Source organism: Asterias amurensis, chromosome 5 (genome assembly GCF_032118995.1).
Source record: "Asterias amurensis chromosome 5, ASM3211899v1".
In the NCBI taxonomy this organism is placed as follows: domain Eukaryota; kingdom Metazoa; phylum Echinodermata; class Asteroidea; order Forcipulatida; family Asteriidae; genus Asterias; species Asterias amurensis.
In genome coordinates this window covers 22,801,808-22,821,871 of record NC_092652.1, presented here as the reverse complement: position 1 = coordinate 22,821,871, position 20,064 = coordinate 22,801,808, and the positions used below count along the sequence as shown (strand labels likewise).

At 40.7% G+C, this 20,064-nt stretch overlaps 1 protein-coding gene across 1 annotated transcript in view; it reads left to right on the top strand.

Moving 5' to 3' along the window:
- Positions 1-20,064, top strand: part of LOC139936919 (unconventional myosin-Va-like) — a 98,688-nt gene that overhangs the window by 46,928 nt on the left and 31,696 nt on the right. The window contains 7 exon segments of the mRNA XM_071931745.1: positions 6,473-6,697; positions 9,923-9,943; positions 15,050-15,143; positions 15,499-15,770; positions 16,298-16,474; positions 17,637-17,800; positions 19,644-19,823. Of these exon segments, the coding sequence (XP_071787846.1) occupies positions 6,473-6,697; positions 9,923-9,943; positions 15,050-15,143; positions 15,499-15,770; positions 16,298-16,474; positions 17,637-17,800; positions 19,644-19,823 (1,133 nt within the window).

Below are 20,064 nucleotides of genomic sequence, written 5' to 3'. Positions count from 1 at the left end.
TGGGATCATTTGTTCATCTATTTGGAGGGGATAGTCTCAGAAGAATTGTGTCAGAGCTTTCCATGGAGAAACAGAGCGAGACAACTGCTATGAAATCATTTTAGCGTTTTTGAGATCAACAGATTTGATCCATTGTTCATCATCTTTATTTAGTGGGGACGGTCTCAGAGGAATTGTGTCGATGCTTTCCACGAGGAAACTGAGAGATGCAACTGCTATCCATCCACGAGCCGAACCAAAACCCTCAAGGACCCTTGAACTCCGTGTTACATTGATTTATATCTTTAGCCTTACTGTTAACCCTCCTTTGACTCTGCAGGAACCCCTCCCTACCCCTAACGTGTCTGTCGTATCTGGCCTTGACTCAAATTGGTAAAAGTTCATGATGAAGGAAAAGTTATTTTAAATACCTTTATGACCAACTCGACCGATCCAAAGCAACATGTCCCTTTTTAAAGGCAGTTGACACTATTGGTAATTTTCAAAGACTAGCCTTCACAGTTGGTGTATCTCAACATATGCATAAAATAACAAACCTGTGAAAATTTGAGCTCAATCGGTCTTCGAACTTGCAAGATAATAATGAAAGAAGAAGACACCCATGTCACACGAAGTTGTGTGTGTTTAGAAGGTTGATTTCGAGACCTCAAGTTCTAAACCTGAGGTCTCGTAATCAAAATCGTGGAAAATTACTTCTTGTAAACTATGGCACTTCAGAGGGAGCCGTTTCTCACAAGGTTTTATACCATCAACCTCTCCCCATTACTCGTCACCAAGAAAGGTATTATGCTAAAAATTATTTTGAGTAATTACCAATAGTGTCCACTGCCTTTAAGTAGCTCCATCAAATTGGGCCCGTACCTTGATTCACTTTACTGTGCTTAAGGAGGTAAACATTTATACCTGAGAAGTGCTTTTGAAGTACCTTGGATCGATTTCCTCTTATAATTTCCAGGATGGGGGTGGTTAGGAGGTGAAGGATAAGAGGATGGAGTAAGGGCAAGGATGGTCAACAGCTTCAAAATATCAAAGCACGTCTTGCATCTCTTTGGAACTTCTTGCCTTAGTGCATGTTTCCCTCTATCCTACAATCTAGACTGTTATACATGTAAGAGGAGTATCAATTCCTACCTCCAGCTCTATTGAGTTATTTTCATCTCGGTCGTTTTCTTCTTGTGGCCCCTGACCAGGAATGGAATTTAGCCTTGTTTGGAGGCGGACTTAAATATATTTAAAAAGGAATCTTATAACATTATATCGGAATAGGATTTAAAACTGTGCATGGTGACAGTAAAATCAGAATAAGTTTGCGTAGTCTTGGTTCTAAAAAGAACCAAGATACATGCTCTGATTGTCTGTAGGAGAATTTTGACAACTCGACGATCAGTTTGCTCTGATCAGCTTGAGGGTACCCGATCTTGATTTTCTGACACTGGCTCCGGCCGCCCTGCCCAGGTGTGTAATTTACAACTTGTAGACGGTGATAAATAACTTCCATGTGTGTACATAGAACACCTGGGGATACTTCATCATCGAATTTGACATTTCCATCGAATTATTCTGACTTCACCGCCCAAGTGACAACGGATTTCCGCCAAAGAGATTTCCGGAAATTTTGTGTTTATTTATTTTTTATCAGACAGGAAGTTTAAGGGGGGATTTTAGACGAGGAACATTTCATGTCACTGTTAAGAAGTGACAGCATATGAAACATTTTAGAAAATAAAAATAAAAGTGTTTCCGGGATGACCTTTGCTCTGGTTCAGACGGTACACTATTGGCAGTTCTAAAGGTGCATTCTGCTGCTGAGGACTAGGCATTTTACGCACATGCCCTGCGCCCTTTGGAACCGTCTCCCTCAACAAATTTGTTCAGCTGAGTCACTTGAAGTTTTCAAGAAACATCACAAAACTTTTCTGTTCTGTTCATCTCTCCTCCCTGATATCTAAGGATGGGGGGGGTTGAATCATTTGGTCTCTCTCCCCACTAGAAGGAAGGGTGTTAAGTTGAGGCTGTCAGCTACTTTTCCTTACGGTCAAGTTTGGATAAAAAGAGTTGTCACCCATGGGTTTCATTTTCTGACTGACAGAGTCTTTGATCCAAGTTTAGGTCTAGGAAATTAGGAAGTTTTATATTTAGGTGAGGTTTGCGGTAGCACAATGTGTAAATCTCTGTTATCTTGTTTTGTAAATTTGTGGAGCGTTGTGTATTTTAGCATCAGATAGAGTCTAGAAGCGTAGCTGGAGCCAAAGTGGAGGTTTGTTGAAAAACCTCTAGGTCTATGAAGTTGGTCGCTTAGTCATGTCCAGATATTTGGACTGGAATGGAATGGTGATCTCGGCCCCATTCCAAGGAAAACTGATTTGACCGTGCCAGACCAGACATTAAGTTCCCATTAAACCAAGGGTAGAATTTAGAAAACTAATAGGCCTGGAATTTGTAAAGATTGTTCCAGATTTGGGGATTTTTTTTTAAATCACGGATCTCTTGAAACTTTCTTCAAGGATGTAGAGGAGAATGACGAACTTACAGCAAAAGTGTCTTAAATCTCTAGCTTTGCAAGGTGACGAAGAGAGTCTGCAAGTCGTCGTAAAGTAACGCCCTGTAAGTTCAGGAGATGTTGGTCTTTACATCCTCACACAGTCGACAGGTCTAAGAATGCTACGTAACACCCTCTAAGTTCAGAAGGGTTCATCTCTACATCCCTGGTATTAGTGGGTGTTAAAAGACATGGATGTGATGATCTCATTCATTCAGGATTAGTCTGTGATCCTCTTTTGGTGAGGCATCATCATAATATTACAAAGTTCTTATAAAGGGCACATGTCCTAGACACTAGATCAAGTCATCCTCTATGATCCATATACCCACGATTGTTTACCATGGAGCAAAGAGGGCCAAATTTCATGGCTCTGCTTACTTCAAGCAAAGAATCGGCGCTTACGGAGTCAGGGAAATCCATGCTTACATCAAGCGCATTTCACTGGTAAGCATGGATTTGATGCTTGTGTGCGTGTGTACTCCACATTACTAGGCCTTCTTCGCTTACCCATCTAGTTCAGAAATTTAGCCTTGCATGGTAAGCGAAGATTGGCGATCGTAAGTGCAGAATTCGGTGGTAAGCAGAGCCATGAAATTCGGCCCAGTCTCTTGCTGCCCACAGCCAGCCATTCAAAAGCTATCTCCTGGAGAACATCCCTTCCTATGTCTTAGCCAGCCTAGCCTAATTTAACCCCAATTAAACCCCTAAACGTGGGGACATGGAATGCTTCAAATAATGACTCCACTGTTCCCCTCCACGTACATAGCTAACCATAAGTGAATTAGTCAACTAATTTCCTGTCCCCCTGCTGGATTAAGTAGGAACTATCACGAGCCATTCCCCCTAACCCCCCCCCCCCCCCTCAACCGCACACGCTGAAATTCTCTCTCGTAGGTAGCATTTTCAGACATGTTATGTTAACCCCAAAGTAGCTGCTAAAAATTTTTTTTTTTTGAGTCGCCGCCTCATAGTCGGACTGTTGATCTCCCTGTCCCCATTGGCCAATGGACTTTTTGCTTGACCCTCAAGAGCTGACGAAACATGCTGATGTCTTTAGGAAATCAAGGTTTTTGGGGGCGTTTTTGTTTTTGTTGAGTATATGTTCACTTGATGACTGCGGAGTTCAACACGTGATTTATCAACAGCCAAACCTGTGGAGTATACTCGTCGAGTGTTGCTATTCCTGTCCGGGGGAGAGAAGTTCACGTTGAAAAGTTCATCAGGCAATTGTGATCTCTCAGCAAATTACCAGACGCTTGGCGACAGAGCTTACTTCCAAATAGTGATGAAATTTGTGATGAGGCATGGGCCAATAAGCAGGCAGACCAGCAAGCAGCATCGGGGCATTGTTAGTGAGCCCACGCAGCCTGCCGAACATGTTTTCTGTGTGAGGCGTGTGGTGGAAGGTCAATTAGAATTACAACCCGGCTCTTCACACTGTGGCGCAGGGATTGGCATTTTGGAGGGGAAAAAACGCAAGAGGCCAGGAACCATAGACCCAATGAACAACTTATGAGGTCTGCTAGTGGTTGATACTGACATTTGAAACATAAGCTAGGATTCTACTGGGATTTAACTGTGCCCTGTGTTCCCAATCAGCTTAATGTGAACACACTTTCTACAGGTCGGCTTGTTTTAGCAAAGTTTGACTGCAGAACCAATTTCTTCATCTGATACTCAATACTCTCAAGGGGAAACTGCATTTACTTTTAGTTTTACACGTGCAATAAGAACGCAGTGTAGTAAGGTTTCCTCGAGGATGCATTTGAAAAGTGACTTGTGTGGATTGAATTGTAAGGCCATAAAATGAAATAATTACATGTAGCTTCTTCACAAGGATGTGAAATCTGTTCATGCTCTTCTGTGTTTGAAGTAATTTCCGATCGGTCATCATAGATTGTTTATTGAAGAAAGTTTTTTTCATCATCAGATTGTCAATTGGTGGAATCTGTACCCGTCTGCTTCGAAATCCACAAAAATACAAAATTGTTATCCAGAAAGCCATATTCATCACAGATTGACTGCGTATTTTGATCTATTTCTGTCTGCTTAGTAAGGGATTTGGTCTCGATTTCTATAAATGTCATAACCTCGTTTATGTGTCGGGGAGTCGGCTTGCTTTGGATGACATTTCTATTGTGAAAGAGAAACTGTTGCGCACATTCAAACACAATCGCTGTGGCTGCTACAATTCCATGACACACTCATGACGTTTGGAAACTGGAACTACAAAATTGAAAGTGCCAGGTTTTTTTAGTGATGTTTTCTCTTTTTTCAAGTGGAGAATACTTTTCAAACACGCACAGCCTTTAGAAGTGACTACCCAACTTTATGAAGTTGTAAAGAACGCTTTTTTTTTTTTTTAGTCCAGAAAGAAAGCAGTAAAGCAAAGTCTGCTGTTGAAGGTTCATACTGTAGAGTGCATTTTTTTTGTAGAATGGGAAACTAAAAGCAAGACAGTGAAGGAGCAAGATTTGTGTTCACCCACGCCTTGTAGCGTTGAATGCTACAGATGTCTACTTGAGGAAAAGGAAGTGAACGTCGGACATAATTTCTGTGCCTCGTCGTCAGTGGGATCTATAGTCTTTGGGCCTTCTTAGCAACACATATCCCTGGAACTAATTTACAAAATGGAACTCTGCGTAATTTGACGATTGTCTTGACTTAAAAACCGCGTGAAAACAGCTCTGGAACCTATTTACGAGTGAAACTTTGAATAATCTAAAGATTACCTTTAGAGTGTACCTCGTAAAAGGTTAGCCGTTCCAGTCTAGTTGCCGCCACTTTCGCTACAGGTGAAACTTTTTTCTTTTGGAGTGGCATTATCAGAGTAGAGGCTCACTTTTAGAGCCACGTGAGGATTTCACAGAGTCCAAGGAAAATATCAAGCAAGGAAAGAGGAAGGACGGACTATTTTACCTCGTTGAGTGAGTGGTTTTGTCGCTGTAGTCATCAGAAGATTTCGGTCATAATAGGACTTTATCGCTGGATTGAACGTTTGGTGTTTTTGGATTTGAGCCAAGCTGGCGTCCACAATGAGTCGGTTTAAGTATTCCCGGTACTCGGGCCTGAGGGGGGATCCGGTCAAACTAAGAGTTCTGTTCTTTGAGGTAAGGACAACTGTCATGATGAAAGGTTTCGTGAAGTGGTATGAACTCTTTCAGTGTCAATGTGTGATAATGTTATTTCTGTGAAGCGCCTTGGGTGCCTTTTTTAGGTGGATTACACGCTATATAAGATCTTTTATTTTATTATTAACTCTTTCAGTGCCTGCGACATTTCAAAAGTTTAACCCTAAATTGCCCAATTTCAAGTGTTTTTGGTAAATTTTCAATATTCTGTAGTTTTGGTCTTTGAAAAGCATTTGTAACCGTTTGTTATAAAATGCATTTGGTTAGAAAGATGATTCAAAAGTAGAATACAATGATCCACACAAATTTGCCACGAAATTGCAAGGTTTTTCGTTTACTTTGCGAACTTACACGGTCGGCCATTTATGGGAGTCAAAAATTTACCTCCCATAAATGGCCGACCGGGTTAGTCGACGAGGTAAAAGGAAAACCACGCAATTTCGAGTGATACTTGTGTGGATCATTATATTCTACTTTTTAAAATATCTTTCTAGTCACATGCATTTTATAACAATCGGTTACAACCGCTTTTCAAAGACCAACTCGACCGATCCAATTCAACGTGTTCCTTTAAAGTTATTCCTTTCGCTGTATGAATCAGCGAAAATGTCATTGATTTCCTCAGGAGATAACAAGCGGGCTCGTTCACCGGGCGCCGCCATTTTTTCCTACGCCCTCCTGCAAGAATTAGAAGAAGAACAAAAACAGACCCAATTTTGAGATATGTTTCTTGAAAACCAGACAGTTTGAATGGACCTTCTCCTTCATAATTTTTTTCTTTGCACAATTGTCGCTTCAGACTAAAGAGAAGAAGGAACGCGAAGATCAAGATGTGACAATCGAGAAGCTGCGATCCCAGGTGAAGTCCATGGAGAGCACCCAGGCAGAGACCATCTCACTCAGCAAGAGAATCCAGGAACTAGAGCTGGAGAACGCCAGGCTACGACAAGAACTGGAACAGACTTCACTGGAGAAAAACGCCCTCAACGATGAGATGGGGAGAGTCTTGCAGGAGCACAAGGAGGTGAGTGTTAAGAGATCTTTTCACTGTGTTGTTTTTGTGTGTGTGTTGAGACCGTTTCACACGACAGCAATGCAGCAGGGGTCCTTGCTTAATTTTAGCATGGTTGTGAAATTGTACTTCGTGTGAAAGGACAACTGTGTATAGACTGTCAAAGGTCCCAGTGAAAACTTTTCAAATTTGTCGTCCTTTATGGATAATTTGTTATAACATTATTGTCCTTTCACTCGAGGTGCATTTGGTAAACTTTTACAACCATGCCTGAAAAAATATATTGCTGTTTCATGTAAACGTTTTGATGGTAAATATTTGTGGTTGAAAAGTTTCCTGACGGACTGCATGATTCACTACTATACAACCAGAATTCAAGACAGAATTAAATTATTTTATCAAATGCAATTGCCTCAAAATGTAAGAATCATAATATTCCCATTCCGCTTGTTTTTCATTTTACTTCTCTGTGTGCCCTTTTAAAATAATCTTCAAACAGTTTCATGTTCATACCTACCAACCCTTTTCCCTCCGCATGTCACAGGAAACAAACGTATTTTTGTTATGGGACTTTTTAGTGGTGGTTTTTCTAACCTTACCAAGCATGAATGATCTGAAAAGTCAAACACAAATGCAAATGAAACTTGAGGTTGAATAAAGCTTTCACTTTCACAAACACTGACAATTTCTTCATACGAGACTTATATTATGCCTTTGTATCAGCCTCTACTGTTTGCGATTCAAATGGGGATTTTTTTAACGTACTCGCAAACCATAATCAATTCCTGCACAGCTGAACCGATTAACCTGCCAAATGACCAAGTGATGCACATGCTTTATAACTGGTTAATACAGGCCTTGAATTTCATTCTTGAAGGGGGCACAGCAATTTTCCTTTGGTAAGGGGAACTTCTATGAGGAAAATGTAAAATTGTATTGGAACTTTGCAAGAGGCAATTGCTGTGGGTTTTGTGGGTTATGTCAAGGCACGTGGTTATGTGTTGACTTTTGCTCAGCTTATAAATGCTTTTTACGCAGTATTTTTCACTTAATGCTCCCTAATATATGACACTTGTCATTTTAGTATACACGAACAAGCCGAACAAGCCGCCAAAGATTTTTGACTCTCGGTTTTCTTTTCTCATCTCCTCTATTAAAAGGGCTGGAAGATGAGATGGGCATAAATATAAAAAAAAAATAATGACGAATGTGGTTCAGGCACACCAGACGGTGAGGGGGAGGGGGTTGTGAAACTAGTCTGGTTTTAAAAGTTCACGGCCCCCCTAGAATTGTGAATCACGAGATCCATAAAGAAATCAAGACCCAAGCCAAGCCTAACACTGAAAGGAAACTAAAAGGATTCACCTGTTACTAATCGATGGTGATCAGAGGGGGCTCAATTTTCCCCACCCCTTCCCCAATGCCTGGCGGCATTATTTAATAGTGTAAGTATCTGAACAAGAAGTGAGTGGGAAAGGAAAATATTGGTATTGGTGGGTGGGGACCTTACTGATGACGTTACGCAGGAAACAACATTGTCTCGAAGCGTAGAATGAATAAACATCAGTCGATCAAGTTATGCCTTGCACAAACGTTAGCGTCAGAACTTCAAACCGATGTTCGTAAGAATATAAGTACTGAAATGTGTTTTTTTTCTTTACGAAACAATACAATGCAAATTTGGAGAAAAACAAGTCATAGTTTCTGTTTACTATAAATAGTTCTTACGTATATGGAAACCACGATTAAGCAACTCCCACACTGACTTTGAAATCTGCCCACACCCCAGTTCTCTCTTCCCCTTCCTCCTTCGTTGTAATAAATCGTTACTGCCCAAGTTTATTTTGTGGCCCCCTCTCGGAAGTGAGTGTAGTCCCATTGGAGATTCCTATTGACGCACTGGAGGTGGGGATGATATGCAACCAGAGACTGGGGGGGGGGGGGGGACTTTGCAGATGCAGTAATATTCAGGCATCAAATTCTTCCTACTTTAGTCTGATTTCCGATTTTTGGGGGCCCTAGGATACCTGTATCTGTGCAATTTGTTTTATTAAATAGTCTGAGGATAGCCTTGAGGTCAGCCGTTGTACTTGAAAAAGTGTTCAAACTTGTTTTCCCAAGGATCGTGCCTGAATAAGGGGAAAAAATGTTCAGAGTTACAGGTATCTGTAAATTTTGCACAATCTATCCTAAAATGTGGAAGTGTGATCAATTTTTGAGTGAACAATGCTCAGTAAAAGACCTTGACTGAACTAGCTTTGGCCAACTGTTCATTTGGCAACCGTAAACAATTAATTGCTAACAATGACAGACGCCTTGATAAAACAAAACTTGATTTTGGATGACTCAGAACTGTCAAGTAACCTGGTAATGTTCTTGCTGCCAATTTTTTTCTATAAAAACAAAAACGCTTTTGAAATATTAATGCAGTGTAGACCAAGGCCCAAAGTCATGGCATTGCTTACTGTGTGACGAAAATTGAATGGTTATGATTCATGCAGCAGAAGTAAAAGTACATTTCACAGGCTATGGCTTTCAATGAGTTTTTTCTTGTGCAGTCACATACTTGTTGAGGCATTCTTCAAAAACAAAGCTACATTAGCGCAGAATTTCAGCACTAGCTTTAGGTGGTTTTTAGGGAGGGGGCTGGGGAGACAAAGAAGAAATTAAGTAGTAAGAAATACTATGCAAGCAGGTCCCAATTTCATAGAGCTGCTTTTCACAAAAAGGTTGTAAGCACAACAAAATTATGCTAAGCAGAATAAGGTCATCAGCCAGAATACCATGTCCTACATGTATAGTATAACCTGTGATTGGTAGCCTGCTTAGTTTTGCTTTGCTGCTTTTTAAGCAATATTTACGAAATTGGGACAAGGCACCAGCCTCAAATTCATAGAGCTGCTTTGCAGAAATAGCACTAAGCAAATTCATCCGCCGTCATTAACACTGCAGGGAACCAGTCAGAAACAATACACATTGCAATGTTATGTATTTTGGCTGGTAACCTACTTCTGCTAAGCAAGTTTTTCTTGTGCTAATCAAACTTTTGTACTCAGACAGCTATTTATGAAATTGGCTTCGGTTTACGACCAGCTGCCATTTCGAACAACCCCCATGTTTGTAGCATGGGTGGAGAGATCGTCTGTGGCTTTTTGTAGTGTGAGTGAACTAACACTGACGTCATGGTATACTAACCTGCTCTGTTCATGTGAATTCCTTCCCACCCTCCCCTACCAGGTAGCGAAACAATTCCTGAAGGTAAATATACCAATCATCCACCCTGCACGTTTGAGCAACACACCTCCCCCACCAACAAAAACAAAACAAAAAAATAACCATCATTGCTCCTCCATTTGCATCACTGAACCTTTTACTTTGTATGCAGTGACAGCTTGAATGGGTTCTTAAAAGTTCACCAGAGAAATGGCAAAAAAAAAACATGCAGCTTGCCTTTTATCAAAAAAGGCGGATCGGCTTTTTAAGGTTTTTTAAATCAATATGTAAAGGGCGTTGATGTTGTAAAATGCGCTATATAAGAACTAGTTATTTTATGAATATGCCAGCGCATTGCAAGGTTTACTTGAATGATTGCACAGCTTTCATATAGCTGATTCCACTTTGTAGAGATTTACCACAGTGTTTTTACTTCTACTTGTTATTGGTTTGAAAGTGGTCTTTATATAAATTTTGAGGGCTACACATTGTCGTATAATGTACATGTAGTATTACTCGTAAAAAGGTTCACTGGTCTCTAGCACTTTACAATGTTGGCCTTTTTGGGAAAGCCTATCATAATCTTAACATGATCTTGGGTGTGGCTTGTGCAATAAGCTCTCCCCTCTCACCACTATTTCCCTGGTTCTAGTCCCGACAAGGGCCATATGTGAGTAGAGCTGTGTGTTGGTTTTCTCCTGTTGCACAAGGGTTTTTCTTCATCCTTCTTCAGTCCTCCAACCTCTTTCTTCCGGGAAAAAATGCACACTTTCAGTCTCTGACTTTGCTCTTTGGTTTGTTGCTAATGTATATGGGTTGATTGAGAGTAAAGCCCAGGGCCCAATTTCATAAAGCTGTTTAGAAAAAAAATCTGCTTAGCAAATTCCTTTGCTTAGCAAGAAACGAGTGGGGTACCAGTCACAGCAATGGTATATGTACAGTATTTTGGCTGGTAATTGACTTTTGCAAAGCAAGAGTTTTCTGTGCTTAGCAAGATTTTATGCTGACAAGCTTCATGAAATTGGGACCTGCTCATACACGTTGTTCAGGCGGTAGCAAACAAGAAACATTCTGTGACACAAACAATCAGTGCACTCTCTGATTTCCATTTGCGATTCATGAAACTTTCCGTGCTTTTCACTCTTCCGGTGAAGTAGGCTTTAATTGGGATGTTCAGGCAGTTTGGATAGGTACATGTGGTAGTGGACCATCTATTTCTGACTCAGTGTGTGTCAGTAATCGGACGTAACCCCCCTGTAACTCCCTGGGGGAGGGGGATGGGATTGGTCTGGGACAGACAGAGACTAAAAGACACTCAAATGATTTTGCTGGACATTAATCACTGAGGAGGTGCTACATGTTTGTCTCCTAATTGATCGACGATGTTTGATTAACCTGTCATTTTCAGAGATATCACAGGCCCCTAAAGAAACATTTCCCCTTGATTTTTTTTTTTTTCTTTTTCTTTTCCTTTTTTTTTTTTTTTTTTTTTTTTAAGAATTAACTCTTTTCCATCCCAAAGTTTTCAAAGTACACACCATTTTCTGTCTGTGAATAGTGTATCTTTTTTTTAGTGATATTAGTTGAGAAAACCAACGGTTCAGAACCAACGCTGGTCAAAAAAGATTTACAAATGGTACTACCACAAAACCTCACCTATATACCTTTAAGTAGGTCTGGACTTTTACAGGAGAAATGGTTTGGACATCACTGCCCTTCAATGAAAATTAAGTCCCAAAATAGATTGCTAAAGTAAAGAGGCGTGGAAGGTTGCTTGGTGTTAGGGCCGAGATTGGAATCGGATGTTCTCTATGCATGTTATCAACAGGCAGCTGAAATTGGCCGGGATGATTTGGCAGAGGAAAAACAAAAGTTGGTTTTTATTTGGACTGGGAAGGACTTTGTTGATAAAATTGTGAGATCAAATCACTGATGTGGGTTTTCATTTTTAAGAGGGCACGGCTATTTCGGTTTTGGCAAAGGGCACTTCTGTCAGAAAATTTTTTGATAATAATAATAATAACCAATTCTTAATGTATATAGCGAATTTCACAACAACCGTATCAATGCGCTTTACATTAGTTCCCTGGTCATAGGGCCAATAACGTACCTTTATTAATGTTTCTCAGCTCCCTTGGGAGTATACAACTGGGCAACAGTTTGTATCGCTCCAAAGGTTTTTTCATTCACAATATCAACATCTACATATGTACCCTCGCAGGTTCCCATTTATACCCCTTGGTGAAGAGAAGCAATTATAGTAAAGTGTCTTGCTCAAGGACACAAGTGTCACGACCGGGATCTGAATCCACACTCCGGTGAATTAGCACCAGAACTTGAATTCGATAACCACTCGGCCATGACACTCAAGTCCTAGGCAACTTTTTGAAGGGGCGCCAAGCTAAAGTCCATGGGCAACAGTATGGCCTACGTGGCTTCTATGCTGATTCCAGGTCTGATTTCAACCTTCCTGTCAATCCAAACCCTAGCAGAACTTGGAAGTTAGCTACAATTGCTTAGACCACATCGTTGACGCGGTAATATTAACTTCGCAATAGACAGAAGTAAGAGGCAGGTTTTTATTTAATAAAGCTGAGCAGGGTAGTCATGATACTCTCCTATAAGTTGATGAGGGAGACTTCAGAAAAGAAAAAGAAAAAATCCTTTTGGAAATCTTTTTTTGAAAAAGGAGAACAAAAACTATCAGAAAGTGGATTGATGTCTATTTTTATATTTTGTGTTGAATCATCATGGGAGTAGTAACTGTCAAGACAGCGCCACCCCAGATGCTTGTGGTGAAAGTTTCTTATCCTGGTCCCTGGCAAGGTCACATCTAGACGTCTTATCATCGACACAATGTACAAATGCAATCCCTGTCTGCAACTCGAGTCATTGTCATTTAAGACCAAAAAAGAATATGGAGATGGAAAATTGGAAACCATGACGGAATGAATCATTTTCTTTTTTCTTTCATCTGGAGTTGATGACGACTCATTTTAATGTGACTGTGGATGAAGAACAGCTGGGGGAATACTCATGGGGGTAAAAGAGAGAGATGGGGCGGGGTGTGGAGTGGAGTCATACTTGAACAATTAGTACTTTCTAAGAAGGCTTTTGTGCATTTTGGAGTAAGCATTACAGATGTGATTATTTTTTTATTCTGTTTGATCCTGATGATTATAAAGGATAGTAAGGATAAAGGGTTTATCAAATTTTTCCATGTTTAGACTTAGTGTGCAGGATTGGTCATGGCGGGAAAATTTGTATCAAAGCAATGTAGAAACGGACTACACATACCCTGTGAAATGTTCACATGACTTGGCTTGAGTACTTATCTGCTTAGGACAAGTTGTGTGTCCCTCGACCTCCTTCTTGGATAACCGTCTTCATTCCAGTCTGTTTGTCGCTAGTTGCTTCCTCAGGAAGTGGACTTTGGACATCTTCTTGGACTTGATCCTTCCATCGCAATGGAGGATGTGGTGTGATGATATCATTGTAGAAGGACGGGGCCTTGAGCTGCTTAAGCACCAAAAAGTAGCTAAGCATAACAACAATTATGCTTACCGTGCTTACTAGAATAAGGTTACTAGCTAAAATACAATATCACTCGTAAAATCTGAGACTTACATCACTGTCACATCCCGGAATTGGAGTTTGGCCAAAACGAGACATAACCTTCGGTAGTTTTCTTTATCATACACACAGGAGAGGGTCAATCACACGCAATATCCATAAATTCATTTACGAATGAAAATATTTACATTTATTTACAAATCTCCCTATTTACAACACAATAACTATTATTTATACACAAGAGCAATAATAATCTGTTTAGACGTTGTCACCACGGAGGTTCCACCCGTAATCTTTGTTTGGGTCGCGGGGTGTCGGCACCAGGCCCGCCGAACACCAAAAGCCTGTGTTTGCTTAGCAGCAGAATGTTGTTAAGCATAATTCTCTGCTTAAGCAGTTCATGTGAGCTGTCAATTATTTTAGTCATTGTTTTTTTTTATATTAATATAACATCAGACTAATGGAACCATTATGCCCCAAACACCTTATAGCCAGTAAACCGTAACAATTTTGTTTTAAGTCATGGCATTTACAAATTATTTTTCCTGGCCTGCCCATTCTTATAATTTTGGCTAATACTTAACTGACATTCATATTTTTTATTATTTTTTTACTTGGTATATTAAAGCATGTGTGCATTTTCGTCCATCAACATCGCATGCACAATTTGGTTTTGTATGGGTTTGAGAAATACATAAACTTGGTGTTTGTCGCTTCTTTGGAAAAGAAAGTTGAAACTATCTAGTGGCATCCACTCTAAAAAACAACTTGTTTTGGTTTCCCTTATTACAAGATGCTTCCTTCTGCTCGGTCGTTGTGGCTTTATTAGTCTAAGCAAGGTCCAAGGAAATCATGAGCTACACATGTACATGTACCATCCTGTTGACTGCTCACTTCTACTTCCCCTTCCTTGCCTCCTCCCCCCTTGATCGGCAGCATTGGAACCCCACCCCCTCCTGCTCAGGACCATGTGCCCTCACCCCCCCCCCCTTGACTGAACTTGTTTTGTTTTATAAAAAGAAATAAATACAAATCATGTGACATACATGTACATACATGTATAGTATAGTCTGATGAGTTCAAATTGGAGCGGTAACATGTGACTAGGCAAGTAAACAAGACAAGACATTTACAAATTACTTACTGAGTTAAATGAAGTTATTAGAAGAGCACCACCAGACTTTAAAGTGTTTCTTTCTGCTTTAACTGTCAATTTTTCTGTTTACTCTGCCCCCCGCCCCCCCCCCCCCCCATACCCAAATTTGGGGGAATTTCTTGTGTGACGGCTCTTCTCAAAGATTGTTTACCTCTTACTATTCACGCCAAGCTACATGAATACAAGCTAGCAAAAAAAGGGTTTTATATGCTGCACACACAAAGCGAGTCGCTGTAAAGTTTGACCACATGCTGCTCGCTACAGCAGAGCCACAATGGTTTGATACATGTACATCCACTCATTTGTATCATGGCATGATAGACTTTCGTGTGTGCGTGTGTTTAATCAAATACAATAGTAAAACCTTTTTTTTACAAGTTGTTTTGTTACTTTGATTCTAAACTTTGTTTTTGTTTTAACAGGAGAAAGAAAAGCATGAAGCAGAGAGTGACAAGTTGAGACAGGATCTGCTTGAGAAGGAAAACGCCTTCAAGGAATTTGAAGAAAAGGCAGAAGGTAAGTTGAATTTGAATTCGACATTTGAATTCCTCAGACTATAGAGACAGTTGCTATGTTAAATGGTTCGGGGCAAGCCAGATAAGCAACCCTGGTACAATTGTGCTTTACACCCATTCTGAATTGTGTAAGGTATTCACTGTCTCTTACGTAACTATGCAAAAGCTTGCCCCTAATCATGTGACATAGCAACAGTCTCAATAGTCTGAGAAATTTCAAATTTAAGTGGTACCTTGTGATCAAGTCATTGTACCCGACAGTATTAAAATCAGTACCCGACAGTATTAAAATCTAACACACTAATGGCTTATTGAAGAGTCTTAATTGTCATCTTCCGTTACATCTTCCAATTCAGAGAGACTGAAGCAAGAGGTAGAAGCCACCCGGGAGGAACTCCTCAAGGAGCTAGCCGAGGAGAAGGCCCGGCATCAGAAGCTTCTCCAAGACTACAATCGCCTTGAGCAACGCTGTGAGAACCTGAAGGAGGACCTAGAGGCCGCTCAGCACCCACCGCAGCAGTACGTCCACCATGTGAGGACGGACAGCAGCGAGGGCGGGGAGTCTGGTTATGGGACGCTGTCGACGAACCAGGTTGAAGATGTGGAGAGTGTGGAGAATGACATTCAGGTAATTGTTACACCCCCCCCCCTTCTCGTCTTATCCCAGGGTTCTCTTCATTTACTAGCTAGTGTATTGGGCCGATACGCGTGTGTTGCATGCAAATACGCGTGAATTGCATGCCAAATACTTTGGCCGATACACACAATCAACAATAAAAAATTTACGCAATTAATCGAGAGAAAACCATATCGAAAGCGCCTGGTTGCACAGTGAGACTTTGCAAACCAAGATAAGCAACCAGAAGTAAACATTTGAAAGACCTCGTTTCAATTCAGCGTGCTTCGGCCCATCATTAAAAGATTAGTGGCGGTAATGCCCCACAGTTGTGGAAAGAACCCTGTTACTTCAAGTTGTGATTTTTTCTAGTGCCGAGTATACTGGATCTAGTAAAAGAGGGTTTTTCAAAAACTATAAATCCATGGGTTATCATTTCAACATACCTCCTGAAATTTGGATTCTAGTTTCATAGGTTTTTCGTCAGCGATGGCTCTCACCTCTAATTTACGCAGGAAGAAATTTTTTGCTTGGTTTAGGAGCAGGGTCAGGAGAAGGCGAGCATGGACATGACGGTGTTCCTGAAGCTCCAGCAGAGGGTCAGGGATCTTGAGAAGGAACGTAAACAGTTTGAGACGAAGATGGAGAAGAAGGAGTCTGATACCCTGACCCACAGGAACACGATGGAAGGAGACCTTGGTACTGCAACCGCTCAGGTAGGTCTTTATGGGCAGTTGTAGCGTCTGTAATTGTCGGGGCCGTATTTCATAGAGCTGCTTAAGCAGAAAATACTGCTTAACAATTGTCTGCTAAGCTTAAATGAGCAGTATACCAGTCACAAGTTGTACATGCAACATTGTAGTTTAGCTGGTAACCGTATTCTGGTTAGCATAATTTTGTTATGCTTAGCTATTTTTTGTGCTTAATCAGCTCTAAGGCCCAGGGCCCTATTTCATGGCTCTGCTTACCATTGTTTTTTGAGCTTACGGTCACCATTCTCTGCTTATTGTGATAGTGCCGAATTTCTGTGCTAGCAGTGTTATCGAGGAAAGCCTAGTATTGTGGAGTAGGGAGGTTTTCAAACAAAAATTCCCTGCTTCTGTAAGCACTGATTCTTTGCTTACGGTAAGCAGAGCCATGAAATTGGGCCCAGCTGATTTTCCAGCATAGTTTTCTATTCCACAACCTGCTTCTGACTGTAAGCAAAGCAAAAGGCTCAATAACATTCTGGTAGACTAACTAGTAAAGAGTTTTCTGTACATGTAATTGAGTCCAGATCGGAATCATACTTCCTACTTCCTAACATATATTTGGTGTCACCCTTAATCCCTTGAACTCTGTAACTGTATCCAATACAGTTTTAGAGACAAGTGGAAGCTACATCTTTAATATTGATGTCATTATTTTAGCATATGCCCAGTAGTCACTTAAGAATGATATGCGGCCCAAATTCATAGAGCTGTTTAAGCAGACAATTTTGCTTACAAATTTTATGCTTAGCAAAATATAGCAGGATACCAGTCAGAAATGGTACATGTGACATGGTGTTTTTGGCTGGTAACCTTATTCTGTTTGGTATAAACTTGTTTCACTTAGTTATTTTGTGCTCTAGACACCTGGGCCCAATTTCACAGAGCTGCTTAAGCAGAAAATAATGCTTGAACATTTTCTACATGTGACATGGTAATTTGGCTGATGACCTATTCTGGTAAGCATAGTTTAATTGTGCTTAGCTACTCTTTGTGCATAAGCAGCTCCATGAAATTGGACCCCTGATAAATTTGGACCCTCCTTGTTTTCATGACCTTGATAGTTCTTCATAAGCCTGCCCGGTGAAATGATATATTAATTAACTTCCCTCCGTTGTGTCTCCCATAGCTACAAGCCTACAAAGAGGAAAACACAAAGCTGAAGGAAGATCTGACCACGCTGCACAAGGCCGTGGTCAGTAACTCTGCCGAAGATGAAATCCCTAACGTGCTTACTAAGCAAGTGTCTGTACTGAGTGAGGAAAACCACAAACATCGGCAGGAGATCGTTAGGTGAGTCTGCATTAATGCTCACATCCGGGAGTAGGATTGTTAAATTTAGACCGGATCGTTGATTGAGAAGACACAAGGTTTTTTTGTTGTGGGTTTTTTTTTTTATGGGGGGGGGGAATGACGGGGAGGGATTTTACAGTGTGCTATGTGTGGAAGCTTCGCCAGCAGCGAAGTGGATATGATGTGAAGCATTTCTGCTGTACATGTAAAGGTACATTTATATATAAATATATAGTTTGTGTTAATGGCACTGTACACCTTTGGTAATTGTCAAAAACCAGTATTCTCACTTGGTGTATTCCGACATATGCATATACTTACAAACCTGTGGGAATTTGGACTCAATTGGTCATCAAAGTTGGAAAGAATAATGAAAGAAAAAACACCCTTGTTACACAAACTTGTGTGTGCTTTCAGATGCCTAAAAAAGGATTCAGGCCTGAAGTCTTTAAATATTTGAGTGAGAAATTACTTCTTTCTCAAAAATTGAGTCACTTCAGAGGGAGCCGTTTCTCACAATGTTTTATACCATCAACAGTTTACCATTGCTCGCTACCAAGTAAGTTTTTATGCTAACAATTATTCTGAGTAATTACCAATAGTGCTCAGTGCCTTTAAGATCAGGTTAGGAGCCAGTCGAGGTACTTCCTCTGAGTTCACCAACTGCCTTTACTCGTGTCGGTCACTGCGACCAAATGTGTGTCATAAAATGTTGTGTTATATAGTTGGGCTCGAGTGGACAAAGTGCAACAAAGTTTCCAGTAGTATTAAGGAAATATCTTTGTAATGTGGAGTGATTCAACATGGAGCTGCGGAGAAGGAGGTCAGGTTTTCAACTAGTATTCCTCTGAGGGCTCTGGACTTCCTTGAGCAAGACACTAAAACACTTTGAGAACTTTTTACGACTGTTGTATGTAGTATGGACGGATAGTAGATACTCGAACTGAGCGATAGACTTCATCGACTTTATTTTACAAACCTGTTCTTATATACACTTTGGGATCACTCAACTTGAACACTAATACGTCATGCATGTTCTTCATCATCATGGTGACGTCTGTGCGCTTACAGTGCATAAGCGTTGCTCAGTGGCTACATTTTGTTTATTTTGCTGATTGTTTGTTTCCATTGTTCGGCATATGTTAAGTGGCTCGGTAAGGTTGGTTTATTCAAATACCAGCTATACTCAGGTCATCAGAGAGTTGCTGTTGATATGTGGGCATATCAAGTGCTCCACCTCTACGATAGGGTTCTATGCATCTAAAGCCGGCCTCAGGTCTACCTTGCGTCAACAAAACACAGTCAGCGACTGACTTTTCAGGATCACACTGTGCATGAGCTTAGACTTTTCAGTCGGCGATTATTTACGACCTGAGTGTAACTGCGATGATTTTGAAGACAATCTGAAACAGTCCCAGCTCGAAAAAATTAACAGTCGCAAGAGTTTCAACTTGAATGACGTGATCCCGACGGTCGGGAACCAATCGCAGGCGCAATTGTTGTGACCTGAGCATATTTTGTCTGCTCGTTGCCTACGATTTGTTGCGGGCACAAGAAAATCATAGGTCGACCTTAGGCCGGCTTTAGGTCATACACAAACAAAATCATGTTTGTCCTATGAACGTAATGGGTTCGACAATGACTCTACAGTGAACCTTGCTTCATCTGTACTGTATTCTTGTCTTTAAAGAAAGAAAAAAACAATCACACACAAACAAGCTGTTTGTCAAAATACTAAATTTAAAAAGGCGCAACAACAAAAAAAATATTTAAAATGTGAAATACCCCAAGAGAGAAAGCTAACAGCGTATCTTTTTTTTGGTTGTTGTCATGGTTACTCCAGTTTAAAGACGGAGCTTGCCAATGAGCGACGCAGGTTTGAGAACCAGATGAACGGCGGCGCCGACTCGCCCGACAGCGGGATCAACAAAGACAAAGAGCAACTCATCCACGAGGAGATTGAATCGCTGGCGGAGGACGGTAACTTAGACGTTGCCTACAAATCAGTCAGAATGACAAACCAGTGAGTACTCAGATCTCCTTTTTCTATTAGCTGTTAAGTCACACAATAAGCCATCTCGAGGTATGGTGGACACTACACTATACTATAACTCTGTTAGGTTTGGGTTAAATTTGTCTGTATAGACTCAAACCCAAACAGTGCACTTCTATAGTGTCAATCACATCTCAAAAAGGCTTATTGATGTCACAGTTTCTAGCAACATTGTAAGCACAAACAGTCAGTAGAATTGGCAGCTGATAAC